Source organism: Rhineura floridana, chromosome 1, assembly GCF_030035675.1.
Source record: "Rhineura floridana isolate rRhiFlo1 chromosome 1, rRhiFlo1.hap2, whole genome shotgun sequence".
Lineage (NCBI taxonomy): Eukaryota > Metazoa > Chordata > Lepidosauria > Squamata > Rhineuridae > Rhineura > Rhineura floridana.
The window spans coordinates 278,748,017-278,766,171 of record NC_084480.1 but is presented as its reverse complement, the minus strand read 5'-3'; the positions used below and the strand labels follow the sequence as shown (position 1 = coordinate 278,766,171).

The following is an 18,155-nucleotide window of genomic DNA, read 5'->3' as shown; positions in this document are numbered from 1 at the left end:
TCAGTTTCAGTGGATGCAGCCTGATGACGTGGACAAGGTGCTTGTGACAATGTGACCAGCAATCTGTTCTCTTGGCCCTCGCCCTTCTTGGCTTATTAAAGCTTGCCGAGGGGGTATGACCGAGGGGATCCAGAATGTGGTCAAAGCGTCTTTGTGGGAGGGGGTGACTCCAGCTGTCCTCAAAGGCAGTGATCCAACCGCTCCTGAAAAAGCCCATACTAGACCCACAGGTTTATGATAACTACCACCCGGTCGCAAATACCCCCTTTCTAGGGTAGATGATCAAGAGGGTTGGGGTGCAGCAATTGCAAGTCCTCTTGGATGAAACTGATTGTATCTTGACCCATTCCAATCTGCCTGGTTATGGGACTGAATCCGTCTTGGCTGCCATGATGGATGACCTTTATCAGGAGGAGGACAGGGTGAGTATGACCTTGTTATTCTTACTTGATCTCTCAGCAGCTTTTGATACTATTGACCATGGTATCCTTCGACTTGGTGAGATGGGTATCGAAGGCACTGTTTACTGTAGTTCCGACCATTCTTCCAGGGTTGTTTTCAGGAAATAGCATTGGGCAATTGTGTTTTAGCCCCCATAAGAACATAAGAAGAGCCTGCTGGATCAGGCCAGTGGCCCATCTAGTCCAGCATCCTGTTCTCACAGTGGCCAACCAGGTGCTTGGGGGAAGCCCGCAAGCAGGACCTGAGTGCAAGAACACTCTCCCCTCCTGAGGCTTCTGGCAACTGGTTTTCAGAAACATACTGCGTCCGACTAGGGTGGCAGAGTACAGCCATCATGGCTAGTAGCCACTGATAGCCCTGTCCTCCATGAATTTGTTTAATCTTCTTTTAAAGCCATCCAAGCTGGTGGCCATTACTGCGTATTGTGGGAGCAAATTCCATAGTTTAACTATGCGCTGAGTAAAGAAGTACTTCCTTTTGTCTGTCCTGAATCTTCCAACATTCAGCTTCTTTGAATGTCCACGAGTTCTAGTATTATGAGAGAGGGAGAAGAACTTTTCTCTATCCATTTTCTCAATGCCATGCATAATTTTATACACTTCTATCATGTCTCCTCTGACCCGCCTTTTCTCTAAACTAAAAAGCCCCAAATGCTGCAACCTTTCCTCTTAAGGGAGTCGCTCCATCCCCTTGGTCATTCTGGTTGCCCTCTTCTGAACCTTTTCCAACTCTATAATATCCTTTTTGAAATGAGGCGACCAGAACTGTACACAGTATTCCAAATGCGGCCGCACCATAGATTTATACAACGGCATTATGATATCGGCTGTTTTATTTTCAATACCTTTCCTAATTATCGCTAGCATGGAATTTGCCTTTTTCACAGCTGCTGCACACTGGGTCGACATTTTCATCGTGCTGTCCACTACAACCCCGAGGTCTCTCTCCTGGTCGGTCACCGCCAGTTCAGACCCCATGAGCGTATATGTGAAATTCAGATTTTTTGCTCCAATATGCATAATTTTACACTTGTTTATATTGAATTGCATTTGCCATTTTTCCGCCCATTCACTCAGTTTGGAGAGGTCTTTTTGGAGCTCTTCGCAATCCCTTTTTGTTTTAACAACCCTGAACAATTTAGTATCCTCAGCAAATATGGCCACTTCACTGCTCACTCCTAATTCTAGGTCATTAATGAACAAGCTGAAAAGTTCAGGTCCCAATACCGATCCTTGAGGGACTCCACTTTCTACAGCCCTCCATTGGGAGAACTGTCCGTTTATTCCTATTCTCCGCTTTCTGCTTCTTAACCAATTCCTTATCCACAAGAGGACCTCTCTTATTCCATGACTGCTAAGCTTCCTCAGAAGTCTTTGGTGAGGTACCTTGTCAAACGCTTTTTGAAAGTCTAAGTACACTATGTCCACTGGATCACCTCTATCTATATGCTTGTTGACACTCTCGAAGAATTCTAATAGGTTACTGAGACAGGACTCTCCCTTGCAGAAGCCATGCTGGCTCTGCTTCAGCAAGGCTTGTTCTTCTATGTACTTAGTTAATCTAGCTTTAATAATATTTTCTACCAGTTTTCCAGGGACAGAAGTTAAGCTAACTGGCCTGTAATTTCCGGGATCCCCTCTGGATCCCTTTTTGAATATTGGCGTTACATTTGCCACTTTCCAGTCCTCAGGCATGGAGGAGGACCTGAGGGACAAGTTACATATTTTAGTTAGCAGATCAGCAATTTCACATTTGAGTTCTTTGAGAACTCTCAGGTGGATGCCATCCGGGCCCGGTGATTTGTCAGTTTTTATATTGTCCATTAAGCCTAGAACTTCCTCTCTCGTTACCACTATTTGTCTCAGTTCCTCAGAATCCCCTCCTGCAAATGTTAGTTCAGGTTCAGGGATCTGCCCTATATCTTCCACTGTGAAGACAAATGCAAAAAATTCATTTAGCTTCTCTGCAATCTCCTTATCGTTCTTTAGTACACCTTTGACTTCCTTATCATCCAAGGGTCCAATCGCCTCCCTAGATGGTCTCCTGCTTTGAATGTATTTATAGAATTTTTTGTTGTTGGTTTTTATGTTCTTAGCAATGTGCTCCTCAAATTCTTTTTTAGCATCCCTTATTGTCTTCTTGCATTTCTTTTGCCAGAGTTTGTGTTCCTTTTTATTTTCTTCATTCGGACAAGACTTCCATTTTCTGAAGGAAGACTTTTTGCCTCTAAGAGCTTCCTTGACTTTGCTCATTACCCATGCTGGCATCTTCTTGGCCCTGGTGGTACCTTTTCTGATCTGCGGTATGCACTCTAGTTGAGCTTCTAATATAGTGTTTTTAAACAACTTCCAAGCATTTTCGAGTGATGTGACCCTCTGGACTTTGTTTTTCAGCTTTCTTTTTACCAATCCCCTCATTTTTGTGAAGTTTCCTCTTTTGAAGTCGAATGTGACCGTGTTAGATTTTCTTGGCAAATTGGCCATTTACATGTATGTTTAAGTTAATAGCACTATGGTCACTGCTCCCAATTGGTTCAACAACACTTACATCTCGCACCAGGTCCCGGTCCCCACTGAGGATTAAGTCCAGGGTTGCCGTCCCTCTGGTTGGTTCCATGACCAACTGGTCTACAGCACAGACATTTAGAATATCTGGAAATTTTGCTTCTTTGTCATGACTGGAACACATATGCAGCCAGTCTATGTCCAGGTAGTTGAAGTCACCCATTACTACCACCTTTCCTAGTTTGGATGCTTCCTCAATTTCATATCTCATCTCAAGGTCTCCCTGAGCATTTTGATCAGGGGGACGATAGATCGTTCCCAGTATTAAATCCCTCCTGGGGCATGGTATCACCACCCACAACGATTCTGTGGAGGAGTCCGCCTCTTTTGGGGTTTCGAGCTTGCTGGATTCAATGCCTTCTTTCACGTATAGAGCGACTGCGCCACCAATACGTCCTTCCCTGTCCTTCCGATATAGTTTATTCCAGGGATAACCGTATCCCACTGGTTTTCTCCATTCCGCCAGGTCTCCGTTATGCTCACTATATCAATGCTCTCCTCTAAGACCAAGCACTCCAGTTCTCCCATCTTGGTTCTGAGGCTTCTAGCATTAGCGTACAGACACTTGTAAGCAGTGTCTCTCTTCAAGTGTCTTTGGCACTTTTGGTTTGGCCTGTGGTAATTTTGCCCTTCTGAATTGATATCCTGTGCCCCTGCTCTCACAATGCCTACTTCTCGGCCTACCCCTTTTAAACTTTAATCATTTCTTTGGTCTTTATCCCAGGGGGGCGGTTTATTCCGAACCAGACCTTCCTCAGATCCTGTCGGGTTTCCCCCCTCAGTCAGTTTAAAAGCTGCTCTGCCACCTTTTTAATTTTAAGTGCCAGCAGTCTGGTTCCATTCTGGTTCAAGTGGAGCCCGTCCCTTTTGTACAGGCCCGGCTTGTCCCAAAATGTTCCCCAGTGCCTAACAAATCCCCTGGCAGTTGTGCTGTGGGGTGCAGCAGGGTACCATCTTGCTCCCAATGCTATTTAACATCTATATGAAGCCCTTGGGAGCGGTCATCAGGAGTTTGGGGGCAAGATGTCAGCAGTACTCTGATGATACCCAGCTCTATTTCTCTGTAACATCTGAATCAGGAGAGGCTGTGTAAGCCCTGGACAAGTGTCTGGACTCGGTGGTGGGCTGGATGAGGGCCAATAAACTGAGTCTGAATCCTAGCAACATGGAGGCACTGTGGGTTGGTGGTTCCCAGGTTCAGATAATTGGTCAGATGCCTGCTTTCGATGAAGTTGTATTCCCTCTGAAACAGCAGGTTCGTAGTCTGGGGGTGCTCCTGGATCCATCTTTGTCACTAGAAGCCCAGGTGACCTCAGTGGCTAGGAGTGCTGCCAGTTAGCTACGAGGCCAAGTTCAAGGTTCTGGTTTTGGTGTACAAAGCACTATACAGCTTGCAACCAGGACACCTGAAAGATCATCTTACCCCTTATATACCCAGTCAATCACTGCGCTCTGCAGGTGAGGGCCTCCTGCAGATACCATCTTATCAAGAGGTCCGTTCCACACAACATAGGAAGTGGACTTTTAGTATTATAGCACCTACCCTTTGGAATTCCCTCCCCTTAAATATTAGACAGACAGCATCTCTGTTATCTTTTTGGCACCTACTGAAGACCTTCCTCTTTCAACAAGCTTTTAAGTAGAGACCATATCCCAGTCTGCATCTGTGTTGGAATTGTTTTAAGATGTTTTTAAGCTTTTTTAAAAAAGATGTTTTAAAAGATATTTTGTTTTAATATTTTTAAAGTCTGTTTTTAAGATTCTTTAGAGTGTTTTTAATGTTTTGCTTGCTGCCCTGAGCTCCTTCTGGGAGGAAAGAAATTAAATAAACAAATGCTAGAAAGTGCTAAAATTAATTCAGGCAAGTAAAGTGCCCGCCTGTAGAGTGTCTGGGTGTGATAAGGTTGTTGCAACAACTCTCCATTGCTGCTTCCATGTCTTCTTTGCACCTGTTTGTATCCTGAGATGCCTTGTGTGTTTTGATGATGCATTTCATTACTGACTGCCAAACCCAGTCTTCAAGTGCTGAGTTTGCTTCTCTGGTCAGGAACCAAGGCAGGTTGTATTCAACTGTTCTATAGTGGGGCTTTTCCACCGCTCCTCCACACTCCAGTTCTGTGATTCCTCAAAAGTCTCTCCTTGGCGTTTCAGAACCTTTTTGTAAAGTCTTGGATGTTGTTTAGGAGGGCTGTAGTAGGAACACAGAATTGCTGAAAATTTGGATGGAAACAGCTTATGAGAGTGGAGCTCTTTCTCATGTAAGCTGCCTCAACCCAATGTCCTCCCCTCCTTCTGCAGCATCCAATGTCATATCATAAGCCCTTCGTAAGAGTTTCCCCAGCCTCCAGGGAAGATTTTTCAGAGAGTTCTGGAAGCTGAAATGTGGATGATGGGGTATTTAAGGGGCTGTGAGACTCAGGATTGAGGAATGCAAAAGACCCCAGGTTCAACAACTGGCATTTCCAAATAGGGCTAGGAAAGACTCCTGTATGAAAACCTTGGTCCGGAAACTTCAACTGGTACAGAATGCGGCAGCTCGTTTACTTACAAACAGCCGTTGCCGTGATCATATTACACCAGTATTATTTAATCTACACTGGCTTCCAGTAGTTTTCCGGGCCCAATTCAAGGTGTTGGTGTTAACCTTTAAATCCCTATATGGTTTCGGCCCGGTTTATCTGAAGGAGCACCTCCAGCGTCACCAACTATGCCGCCCGACAACATCTGCCACGCAGGGCCTTCTCTCAATCCCACCAACAAAAGTAGTTAGGTTGGTGGGGACTATAGAGAGGGCTTTTTCGGTGGTGGCCCCCACTCTCTGGAATTCCCTCCCGTTCGATCTTCGACATGCCCCTTCCCTGGATACCTTCCGCCGAGCATTAAAAACTTGGCTGTTTGGTCAGGCCTTTGAGACTATCGGGATGGGCTAATTATATACTCAATCCCCGCTGCTATGTATTACAATTGCTGCTATTCTGTCACCGATGATTATTTGTATTTTATTGTATTTATTGTATTTACTGTATTTTGTATTTTATTGAATTTAATATGTACGCCGCCTAGAGTGGCTTCGGCCAGATAGGCGGCCTAAAAATTAAATTATTATTATTATTATTATTGAGAACTGCTGCCAGTAGGCAACACTGAGCTGGATGGACCAATGGTATGACCCAGTGCAAGGCAGCTTCCTATGCCCTTTGCTATTTTCTCCCACATGATGTGGCACAGGCAAATAATTCTGCAACTACTTCTCTCCCCAGTGTGAGCAGCTCTTACTTTGAGGAAGCCACAAACTTAAAATGCATGTCAGCTGCTCTGTCCAAGACACAGCAAAAGGCTGCTCACACAGGGTAGAAGCATACTAGAAGAGCTACTTGGAGTGGTTAATATAGTTTATCACTCTGCCAAAATCTCTAATTGTGTTTATTCTAGGAAGGCATTTGCTTATATCTCAGCTCATATGGGAAAGAATCACTGTCCAGAATCAATGTTGTTGGCTTTTTTCTTGATTGACTCAAAATATCACTTTCTGATAACCCTAATCTGACAGTTGACTTTAGAAGACAGAGTAAGCAGTCTAATACATTCAGAAAAAACTAAGTGATCTAACAGTAAGATCTCATTAGGTTTTGAAAAAATCAAAAGAACTTAATTCAGATTTGCTCATATACATTAGCATCTGCTTTATGGGTTATGCTTTATCAATCATAATATTCCTATAATCACCAGCAAGGTCAGTTAATGATAATCTGCCAATGCGTGGACAAAATACTTTCTTTCTTTCTTTCTTTCTTTCTTTCTTTATTTATTTATATACCGCCCCATAGCCGAAGCTCTCTGGGCGGTTCACAACATAAACATCCAATATACAATTAAAATATATATTAAACAACTTAAAAATAAAGTAATTATACCAGAAACCTAAACATAATTAAACACATGAACAGCTACAAAACTCAACACTAAAATATTAAATATTTAAAAAGTATTAAATTGGTTAAAATATTAAGATGTTCAGATGTTAAATATTAAAATATTAAATATTAAAATATCAACATATTAAAATGCCTGGGAGAAGAGGAAGGTTTTTACCTGGCGCCGAAAAGATAACAATGTTGGCGCCAGGCGTACCTCATCAGGGAGAGAATTCCATAATTCGGGAGCCACCACTGAGAAAGCCTGTTTTCTCGTTGTCACCTTCCGGGCTTCTCTCTGAGTAGGCCCTCGAAGGAGGGCATTTGATGTTGAACGCAGCGTACGGGTAGGTTCATATCGGGTTCAAACATCAGGTATTGTGGTCCCAAGCCGTGTAAGGCTTTATAAGTTAAAACCAGCACCTTGAATCGAGCCCGGAAGCATATAGGCAGCCAGTGCAAGCAGGCCAGAATCGGTGTTATATGTTTGTACCTCCGAGTCCCTGTTAACAGTCTGGCTGCTGCATTTTGCACGAGCTGTAGCTTCCGAACCGTCTTCAAAGGCAGCCCCACATAAAGTGCATTGCAGTAGTCCAATTTGGAGGTTACCAGTGCATGGACAACTGAAGCAAGGTTTTCCCTGTCCAGTTAGGGGCCTTTACATATGACTATAGCAAATGTTACAGTTGGAACAGAAGGTACAGTTAAACATATAAAAAAATAAAACATGCAATTTCTTATAAAGATTTGGTTAATTAATGGAAATTAAATAAATTTGCAACTTACATCTTCTATCATGTCTTTCCAATGCTTGTCTAAGATCTACAGTGGCTTTTCCTAATAAAGCATCAGCTTTTAAAGTATGATGGCTCCAAACTCTAAATTGCAAAGTGGTCTGCGGAGTCACATTCCTAAAGACAACAAACAAATTTAGTTTTATTATAGCTTGAAATATGTAGCACATTGCAATATATTAGTTTCATCATACTCAGCATGCAAAACAACAGCTAGGTCTAAAATATCCAAGTAGACTTTCGATCTTAATCTACACTATACAGTATTTTTTAATATGCTGCTGTGTTTAATGACAGTCAAATTTGTCAGTGTGTTTAATAATATTTTGTTAAATTATATATAGAAGAAAAATGCAGGTACACTGCTATGTCCCCAACCTAAGTCCAAGTAAATCTCAGATATCATACAGCCATGAGAGTGGCTGTATACTATGCCCAGCGTGGGTTTTTCACATTCCGAATGTCACATTGAAAATACCCCCATGCCATTCTGATGCTTCCCATAAGCTCATTTCAAAACAAAACCTTACAAAACGTATAGTACTGAACTCAGAAACGCTTGCTTAACAACCCTGTCAATTTTCATGGCGATACACAAAACAGTCAGAGAGAATCGAGAGTTCAAAGTCTAAAAAGAGAGGAAAAAACCTCAGAGCCCTTTTGGACTTTTTTCTCTGAGAGTTCTAATCTGTTGAAATTCATTAAAAATCAGCCATGTTCACAGAGTACCTGTAATCCTAATACTGACCTTGCCCCATACTCTGACCTTCATCTTCTGCAGTTTAAAGGTTAAAAAAATGCCTGGCTGATTTTTAATTAATTTAAGAAATTTTGGCTGGAATCCTATGATAACGCGGGGCATGCTCAGTAAGAACCAACTGTCAGTGTTCTAAAAGCCTCACAGCTGCTGGGCTTGACCAATCAGGGTGCCACACCCACACCAGACTTGATTTCAAGTGAGACAGTCATGGCTTCCCTCAGAGAATCCTGGGAAGTGTAGTTTCTGAAGGATGCTGAGAGGAGACTCCTGTTCCACTGACAGAGCTTCAGTGGCCAGAGCAGTTTAACAGCCAGCCACTCTGATTGAAGGTCTGTGAGGGGAACAGAGCCTCTCCTAGCAACTCTCAGCACCCTTCACTAACTACACTTCCCAGGATTCTTTGAGAGAAGCCATGACTGTCCAAAGTGAAATAAAGGCCTGGTGTGGATGTGGCCAGGGACAGCTTTGGTTTAAATTTGGGTGGGAGGCTACCTGTGCCTGTTGTAGAATAAAAAGGTGGGGGAAATGCTGAAAAGCAATGACACTGTTCACAATGTTTTCCCTTTGCTCTCTGCTATCTTTTTGGCGCTTTTTGAGGACTTTTCCTCTTTTAACAAGCCTTTTAAGTTGAGACCTATCCCAGTCTGCGTCTGTGTTAGAATTGCTTTTAATATGTTTTCTTTAATAATGTTTTTAACCTTTTTTTTAAGATGTTTTTAAAGCTTTTTTAAAAATGTTTTTAATGTTGTTTTGTTTTAATGTATTTTAAGGTCTTTTTATGATGTTTTAAAGTGTTTTTATCGTTTCTGTTTGCCGCCCTGGGCTACTGCTGGGAGGAAGGGCGGCATATAAATCAAATAATAAATAAATAAATAAAGGAAAGGGGCTTCCCTTCTTCCCAGTGCCCACCCACCCAATCTCCTCCGCCTCCCCTCCCTGCCCCTCCCCCAGGTCAGTGTTGGACTATGACCTGGGAGACCAGGGTTCGAATTCCCACACAGCCATGAAGCTCACTGAGCGACCTTGGGCCAGTCACTGCCTCTCAGCCTCAGAGGAAGGCAATGGTAAAACCACCTCTGAATACAGTTTACCATGAAAACCCTATTCATAGGGTCGCCATAGGTGGGGATAGACTTGAAGGCAGTCCATTTCCATTTTCAAACATGATTGCACAGAAATAAATCCCACTGAACTCAAAAAGTATGCAAATAATCAAACCCACCCTCCCTTCTCCTCCCTCCTATCCCCTCCCTCTTGCCTCTTCCCTCCGCCTTCCTTTGCCCCTCCCTCCCCATCCCCAACCCCTTCCAATCCCCTCCTTCCCCTTTCCCCTCCCTGCCCCCCCCGGTCAGTTTTACCTATCCTAAGCATGATTGCACGGGAGTTAATTGCACTGAATTCAATAAACATGCAGATGTTCAAACCTGTTCTTCTCCCCTTCCTGCTGCCATCCCAGTCCTCCCCTCCGCCTCTTCCTCCTCCTGCCCTCCCCATCCCGTGGTCAGTTTCACCTATCCTAAGCATGATTGCAGGGAAATAAATACCACTGAACTCAATAAGCATGCAAATGATCAATCCATTCTCAGCAAACTTGCACAGGATCCCATTTCTTACCTCCCGAATTAAAAAGCAGGAATATTCACTAATAGGCAAAAAACCTTGCGGTTTAAGAACGTACCTATAGCCCACAGCTATTTCTATCAAACTTTAAAAAGCAGGAAATTGGGCAGCTATAGTAAATGCACCAGGGGAGCAGGAGACCTGAACTCCTCTCTGAGATATTGGACTGCTTTTCAAATTTGTCAGAATGCAAGCACCATTTGGGTTGGTCTTTCACAGTCCAATCCACTTCCTGTGTAGCTTGGAAGAATTTGGTAAAATGTGCCTCTGAGCATATGGTGAGTGGTGGCAACACCTGCAATCACCCCAAATAATAGAAAGAAGACATGTGCTGTGCTGATCTTGTTTTAGCAGGGAGGAAGCAACATTAAGACAATTGATATAGTTCAGATGGTCACTTTAAATATGTCTGATTTCCTTTGCAATTTTAGTGACGTTTCCTATAGGAAATCATTTTCTTTTGTTTGTATTTCTGTGAATATGTGAAGTAGAGCAAAATTTGCACTAAAAAACCCTCCAAAAATAATTGTGGAATAATGGCACTGACTTCTGCAGAATAGTCTCCAGGGGACCTCAGAAGTGTCTCAATTTGCACAAGATAAAACAGTGAGAGGTAAAATATATTCTACCAAAATTCTAGGTGTGCTCTATGTTTTTAATTGACCATGCCCACCTTGCCTTAAATGAAGTGGTTTAAACATAGCAGGCTGAAAACATGCATCCTCTTTTTTTCCACAGCTAAGAGTCATTGCTGAAATAGCAACATATTGTAATCAGTCTGATTTTACATCAAACTGCAGTTTCAGATTCAACTGTTAATGCACCCAAAATAGAAATAGAACATAACCTCCAATTTGAAACACAAAAGGCTGTCTTCACCATCATATGACATTGAGCAATAAAAAGGCTTTGAAATTAATAAAATAAATTTGACACAGATTTCTAGGATGAATAATGAGGGAAATAAAAGTTTCTAGTTTAGATTCTCTGTAGAAACATTAGTAACACAGGAAAGAAGCAAAGTAAGAAGAACACCAACAAACATACACAAATATAATTATCTTTGGAGATGGCATGTGTTGCCACCACTTACCATATGTTCAGAGGCACGTTACCAAATTCTTCCAAGCTACACAGGAAGTGCATTGGACTGTGAAAGACCAACCCAAATTGTGTTTGCATTCTGACAAATTTGTAGGGCAGTCCAATATCTCAAAGAGGTCAGGTCTCCTGCTCCCCTGGCACAGGATATTACACAACCCAGGAGACATGCATCTTGTTTTGGCACAGCTTATATCAGGCTGAAATTCCATAGTGGAAGAGATATACAGCATCCCAGCTTCTAGATATACCTAGGGTTTCTTGGGGTTGAATGCCTGTGCTGGCAGAGAGAATCATGTGAATACAATTGTTAGTGTGAATACATTTTTTTAGACGTGCCAAGTGCTTATTCTGTTACCTACTAGTTATACTTGGATCACTGTGCAGCTGCTGTGAGCCACTTGGTGACCTGAAGCAATGTGCCTACCCAATGCTCTCTGACATGGTTGCAGTCATCCAGGGTCACGGGGGATTGTAGACCCGTTACTTTTTTGGGATCAGGGTCCCAGCCAGGTCTCTATGTATGAGCCAATCAGCATGAAAATGGACTGTGTTCACCACTGAGAAGAGTCCTTGCCCTTTCATGCTGATTGGAGCCAATCAGAGTGAAAGGAGGTGAGTCAGTCACTGAGATGGTTCTTCTCAGTAGCTAGCACACAGCCTTCCCTTTCATGCAGATTGGCTCCTAAGGACATCTGTTGTAGTGGAGTGTGGACTTACAAGACAGCAGGGAGAGCAAGGGAAAGTAGAAAAGGGGCTTGCCTGTGACAGAGTGTGGTGTAGCTATGATGAAGGGACCCTGCACTTTTGAATTTGCAACTACACTACTGCTCTCTGAGCACAGCATCAATTACATAATCACTTATCCCAGGGGATTGGGGGGGGAGATCAAAACTTAAAAAAAAGATTCCCTTTTTCTGTATGAGTTCCTTCTCCCATTAATGTTTCAGTTCAGATATAACCATCTAACATGCTCATCAGGTCAAATAATATCAGATCCTTTGTGTGTACACAGATCTTTTGTGGAAAGGAGGAACAGCGGACTGGGAACAATACCTGTTGAATAATATAACATACTATTTTATATTATTTAATGTAAACCACTTAAACAGGTTTTTTTTAATTAAGTGGTATATGAGTCATTATGCCACTGCAAGGAAGCTGTTCACAATAATGTAACAGAAAAAAATCTACTTACACAGTCAGCTGTTCATCCCATTTTGGATTTGAGGAACTGTTGGATTTAGATGTTTTCTTAACTTCACTATCTGCTACTAGTTCTGTGTAGATGGCAGTTCCACCAAACCAGTTCTTTTTTCTTTTCAGTCTGGCACTAGAAACTAACAAAAAATTGCTTATAACTACTGTAAAACATTTCATGTTGTAAAATGACAAAGCTAGTTACCAACATACCTATTCAATAATAATAAATTGAAAAACAAGTTTGTTTTCTCAGCTTCTGCTGAAAAATGTAGCCAGCAGTTCAACTCTAAAATACAGCCCCAGCAGACCTTCAAATACAGTAAATTAGATAGTCACTGTATCACATTACTCTGAGAAGAGCAACACTTTATAAGAACATTTTTTTAAAAAAATCTGCCCTCCCCAGGCTGTCTCAATATGACAGCTATTTTGCTATTTTAAACAAACAAACAAACAAAGCCAGCTACATCCTATTTACTTAACCCCTCCGCCTGACTTTTTGTCACATGTTTAGCAGATCAGTGAAAATATTTAATATTGTGTAGGATAAAGGAAATTATAGCTGCTTATTTTTTCAGCTTTCCTTGAGTCATCCTCAAGCAATCCTTTAACTGAAAAGCTAGTCTAAAGGCTGTTCCACGTGTCTTTTGTCCTATTTGGGTTTTTAAGTTTGGTGCAGAGAAGCATAAATAAACAAGACGTGCATGTTCACGTTTCTATCTTACATGTTCTTTCTCCATGGAATAATAAAGAATACGTTTCTAATTATAAAACTATAAAAGACATTTGCATGGATCCGAAATAAGAAACTTCATGGAAGATGTGTCCTATTCCCTCCTCCCCCTGAAAGTCCTCTCCATATAATCAGAAAGTTATCCTGAGCAATGCAATAGGGTACTGGGCGCTGCTGGGGAATGGCAGAAGCACCCAAAATTCTCCCCTTTCCCAGAACTCCCTTGCGTCCTATCCTACTTTTTTAAGGAGAGCCCATGACTCTTCAGAGAGGCTTTTCAAAGGGCACAGGTGCAGGGGGAAGGGAGAGAGAGAATGTGACTTTCCTTCCATTAATTTCCTAAGTTAACTTATCTTAGGATCCAAGCCAATGATCATAAAGGCTGTTCTACCAAAATAATGAAATTCGAATAAGCCAACATTGTGGTTTATATCAGCCCTTTATTGGCTTAGTTCACATATAACACTAAGCCATGGTTTGATAAAGCTACAATTTGGCTAACAAACCATAAGTTTAACTACAACCAATGATATGTGCCATGGGTCCTGTACTGAGAGTTGTAGTAACTCTGGAAACCATGCCCTCCTCAGCCAGCATGGAGCTATCAGAATCACCTTGGCTTTCAGATGCTTGATGCGTCTGACTGTCTGTAGAATGAGAGGGATGGGAGGAAAGGCATAGAGGAGACCCACTGGCCAGTCTGTCACCAGTGAATCCAGCCCCTGAGCTTCTAAGTGGTGGAAACGACAGAAAAGCCTGTGGAGCTAAGCATTCTGATACGTTACATAAAGATCCACCTGTGGGACTCTGAAGATCTTGATGATTTGTTGGAAGACCAGAGGATGAAGACGCCACTCCGTATCTGAAAGCGAGGTCCTGCTCAGCCAATCCGCAGTTATGTTCTGGACTCCCACCGCATGTTCTGACCTCAGGGACAGGAGATGAGTTTCGACCCAACTCAACAACCTCCGGGCCTCCTTTGCCAGAGCAGCCAATCTCGTTCCTCCTTGATGATTGATATATGCCTTGGTAATGGTGTTATTAGATCTCACCAAAATGTGAGCCTGAGACCTGTGATGTGAACTCCTGCAGTGCTAGATGCATGGCCCGTAGCTCCAACCAGTTGATACTGTGTCACCTTTTGCTGTCCTTCCTTACACCCTATGTCACGAGTATCCAGATGTGCCCCCCATCGTAGAGACTGGCATCCGCGGTCAGAATCTTTCTCACTGATGATTCTAGGCTTACCCCCATCAGCAGCCTCTGAGGAGCCAACCTCCATCCCAACTCCACATGCAGATTTGGACTGATTGGAATCCTCAACCTGCCTGACTCTGCTATCTGATGCTGGAAAAGCAACAGCACCTGCATCAGGGGATGAGAATGAAACTGGGCCCAGTTCACCAAGGCATGAGAGGAAGCTAGCATTCCCTGCAACTTGGCTAGATCCATCAGGTCTACTGACTCTGAAGCATCCACTTTTGCCATGAGGTCCCGAATCTTGTCTACTTGCTCCTGAGTGAGCTTCATGTTGAAAAGGGCTAAGTTTATCTGAACCCCTAAATGAGTGATGGTCTGAGTGGGTTCCAGGGTACTCTTCTCGTAGCTGACCACAAAACCATGGTCGGTGAGACAATGCAACATTGTCTGTACATCCCTGGCACACTGACACCTGGAGAGTGCCCTGACCAAGATGTTGTTGAGGTAAGGGTGAAGCCTCACCCCCAAGGTCCTCAGATGGGCCACCAGAGCTACTAGTACCTTGGTGAACACTCTTGGAACTGAGTCAGACCAAAGGGCAGTGCCTTGTACTGATAATGCTGATTGGCGTAACGGAAGCAGATATTTCCTGTGTCGTCGGCAAATTGGGATATGGAGATAGGCCTCGGAAAGGTCTATTGATGCCATCCAGTCCTCTCAATCTATGGCCTCTGATATAGATTTCAAGGTCTCCATTTTGAACTTTTTGTAAGACATCCTCAAATTCAGCCACTTGAGATTGAGTATAGCCTGGACACTCCCATTTTTCTTCAAAACCAGGACAAAAATTGAGTATACGCCCTGAGCCTGCTCTCGAGCAGGCATTGGTTCCACCGCATGTATGCAGGTGACCTATGGCCTTCAGAAAAGCCTAATGTTTACGTGGTCTCCTGGACTTTGGGGTTGCGATAAACTTTTTCCTTGGAAGACTGGAAAATTCCAAGGAGTAACCGGACGACACTGTGGAAAGAACCCAGCGGTCTGATGTGGTCATGCCCGTGCAAAGTGTAGCAAACAATCCCCTATGGCTCTATGCAGAGCTCCTGGCCTGGCCTCAGGGAGCTTGCCCCCTTCTTTGACCCTTTCTATATCTTTGAAGTGGAGGGGAAAGGAGAGGCGGACTGTTGTCTGGACCTGTTGGTGTTGCAGGTTCTGTCTGAGTTTCTCCATTGAGATTTATACCCAGAGGTATATTGAAGCTGAAAGTGACTGGAGCTCCGAAAAGACTGCTGTTGTTTGGTCTTGCCCTCGTCTTTTTTTGCCATGGGAAGAACCTTCTACTTATCCCTTGTCTCCACTAAAACTTTCTCCAGAGGGTCTCCAAATAGCTCGCCCCCCCAAAGGGAGAGTTCGCCAAACGGCTTTGTGAGCCAGGATCCACTTCCCAGTGTCTGAACCATAGATTCTGCCTAGCCACCGTGCCAGAAGCCATTGACCTGTCATTGAACATCATTGTATCCCTTGTAGCATCTGCCTGGAAGGCTGCTGCCAGAGATATCTTCCTCAGTGCATCCTTCACTTGCTGAGGGATGTTATCCCTGACTGCCAGTTCATTGCCCACATCATGTTTGTCACGTAAACACTGATGCCACAGCCAAAGCTCTGAAAACTGCACCTTGTGCCTCAAAATACCTACACAGTGCAGTCTCCACCCTTTTATCACAGGCATCCTTTGGTCCCCCTTCCCCTTCAGTGGGAATAGCAGCCGAAGAGGAGAGAGCAACCACTGCTGAGTCCACTGCCAGGGTGTTTAGCTGTCCCATGATCAGGGGCGCAAAGGAATAGAGTATACTAACCAGCTTATGCACAGGTTTGGGTTTGGCTGGGTTGGCCCATTCTGCGTTCCAAAGAGCCTAGAATGAGTCTGGGAAAAGCAGAATATCCATCTTCAATTGGCCCTCTGGGAAGGCTGCCTTGGAGCCTTTTGATGCAGTGGAAGTGCCTTGCTCCCCCCCCCCCTTGGGTTGTTCCTCGGGAAGTTCCAAAACCTATCTAGCCTTTGGTAGCGGAGCAGAAAAAAACTCTGCCTGAAAAAGTCTCCCCTTAGGAGGAGGTGCTTCCACTTCTTCCTCTAAGAGCTCTCCTCTCTCCCTTCTGAGGAGGAAGAGCAATTCGAGTCTGACAGGAGTCCCAAGGCTGTAGCTGCCCGTTTACTCATCACCCTCTTATCCCCTTGCTTACTTCTAGGGTGGTGAGAGGAATGTGTGTCTTTACTGTTGCATTTCTGTTTCTCCTTGTACCTCTTCCCATGATTGCTTTGGTGAACAGGAGAAGGGGAGGAGGAGCCTGGGGATGAGGGGGGGGGAGAGTGAAAGGTGCTGCTTGGGGTAGACGAGACATGCCCTCTTTTCTTATGTCCCAATGTGGAACCGCGCTTCCTCTTATGGCGCTTAGATCTTAAACTGGGCTCTGCCCCTGCCTGTACCCCGAGTTCCTGACTTCCTTAGCCACGATACCCCTAATCCATGATAGGAATTTGTGGAAATTCTGTCCTAAGGGGGGAAGTTGAATCTGCCGAATGGGCTCTACTCATCCCCTCCACGTGGCGCTCAGGTGTCTCTCTTCCAGTTAACATTTATTTGGCCCCTTCACTCTGCCATTCAAGGCAGCCTTAACAAATTATCTTTTTACTGTTAACTTAAAAGACTGCTGGTGATCTAATTATGTATCTTTTGTGTGTCTATTTTTCTGCGTCCACTTAGTGCTTCATACACTACCTGAGGTAATACTCTTTTTATTAATTTCTGTACAATGCTTTGTGAGGCCCCTAAAAAGCAACTAACAACTAACTGGAATGAATAAAATACATGAAAAACAAATTAAACTAAAAGTAATAAAAGATATCCTATATTTTATATGAGTGATTATTCAGGTGACAAAAAAGATATATGGAAGAACTGGCAACAAACTAAAGTAGGTAACAGAGTTTGACAGCTTTTCACACCAGAAAAGAAGACCATTGTTATTAACACGAACACCATTTATTCTAATGTTTGCTTAAATTACTTAGCCTTCTTCGGTCTTGACTGAAATAGTCACAGGCAGTACAGCAACATGACAACACTCTGAAGCATCAACCTACAAAACATCACTAAAACATGCCATGGCTGCAATCCAGAGAAGTAAGCTGATAAGCTCTGCAGACCTGTGCGTGTTTAAATCTTTGGCCGCATTTGAAACAGCAGTATTGTGTGATATAGCATAGGGACTGAGGGTAGAGCCTGACACTGACTTTATGCCTTCTATGTTAATTTTTACCTCTGTAGTCCCTTCAGTACCACTCCCTAAATGTGTGTGTGCGTTTGTGTGTCTGTAGTATTTTATGTATTTTAATTGCATTTTATGTATTTTAATTTATTTTAATGTTTTTGTGATCTTTATTGTGTACAATTTTTATTTTGTACATGTTCGATTTTATTGTAAGCCGCCCTGACTGCCCTATTATAGGGTAGAAAGGCGGGATAGAAATATTTTAAATAAATAAATAAATAAGACAGAAGCATTCTGTATCTAGGGCATATGTATGTGCACACATAACCTACAGTGAAGTACTCCTCAAGCATTTCAAATTATTAGGAACAAACCGCTCATTCTCTCTTACGTACACAACAGTATAATTTGACACTACTGCTTATTATGTATTGCTCACTATGTATTATGTACTATTATCTAGTAATATGTATTATTATGTACTGCTTATACATAATATGTATTGTATGGATATTATGTTATATATTTACACAA

The 18,155-nt window shown here is 43.0% G+C and overlaps 1 protein-coding gene across 5 annotated transcripts in view; it reads right to left on the bottom strand.

Annotated features, from left to right (window-relative positions):
• Positions 1 to 18,155, bottom strand: part of WWP1 (WW domain containing E3 ubiquitin protein ligase 1) — a 123,233-nt gene that overhangs the window by 78,505 nt on the left and 26,573 nt on the right. For 4 of the 5 annotated variants that reach the window (XM_061602494.1, XM_061602485.1, XM_061602513.1 and 1 more), the window contains 2 exons: positions 12,414 to 12,555; positions 7,727 to 7,851 (listed from right to left, as the gene is read on the bottom strand). In XM_061602494.1, the coding sequence (XP_061458478.1) occupies positions 7,727 to 7,851; positions 12,414 to 12,555 (267 nt within the window). Of the gene's footprint in view, positions 1 to 7,726; positions 7,852 to 11,207; positions 11,496 to 12,413; positions 12,556 to 18,155 lie in introns of those variants that run through there. The other variant, XM_061602524.1, reaches the window with a different exon arrangement.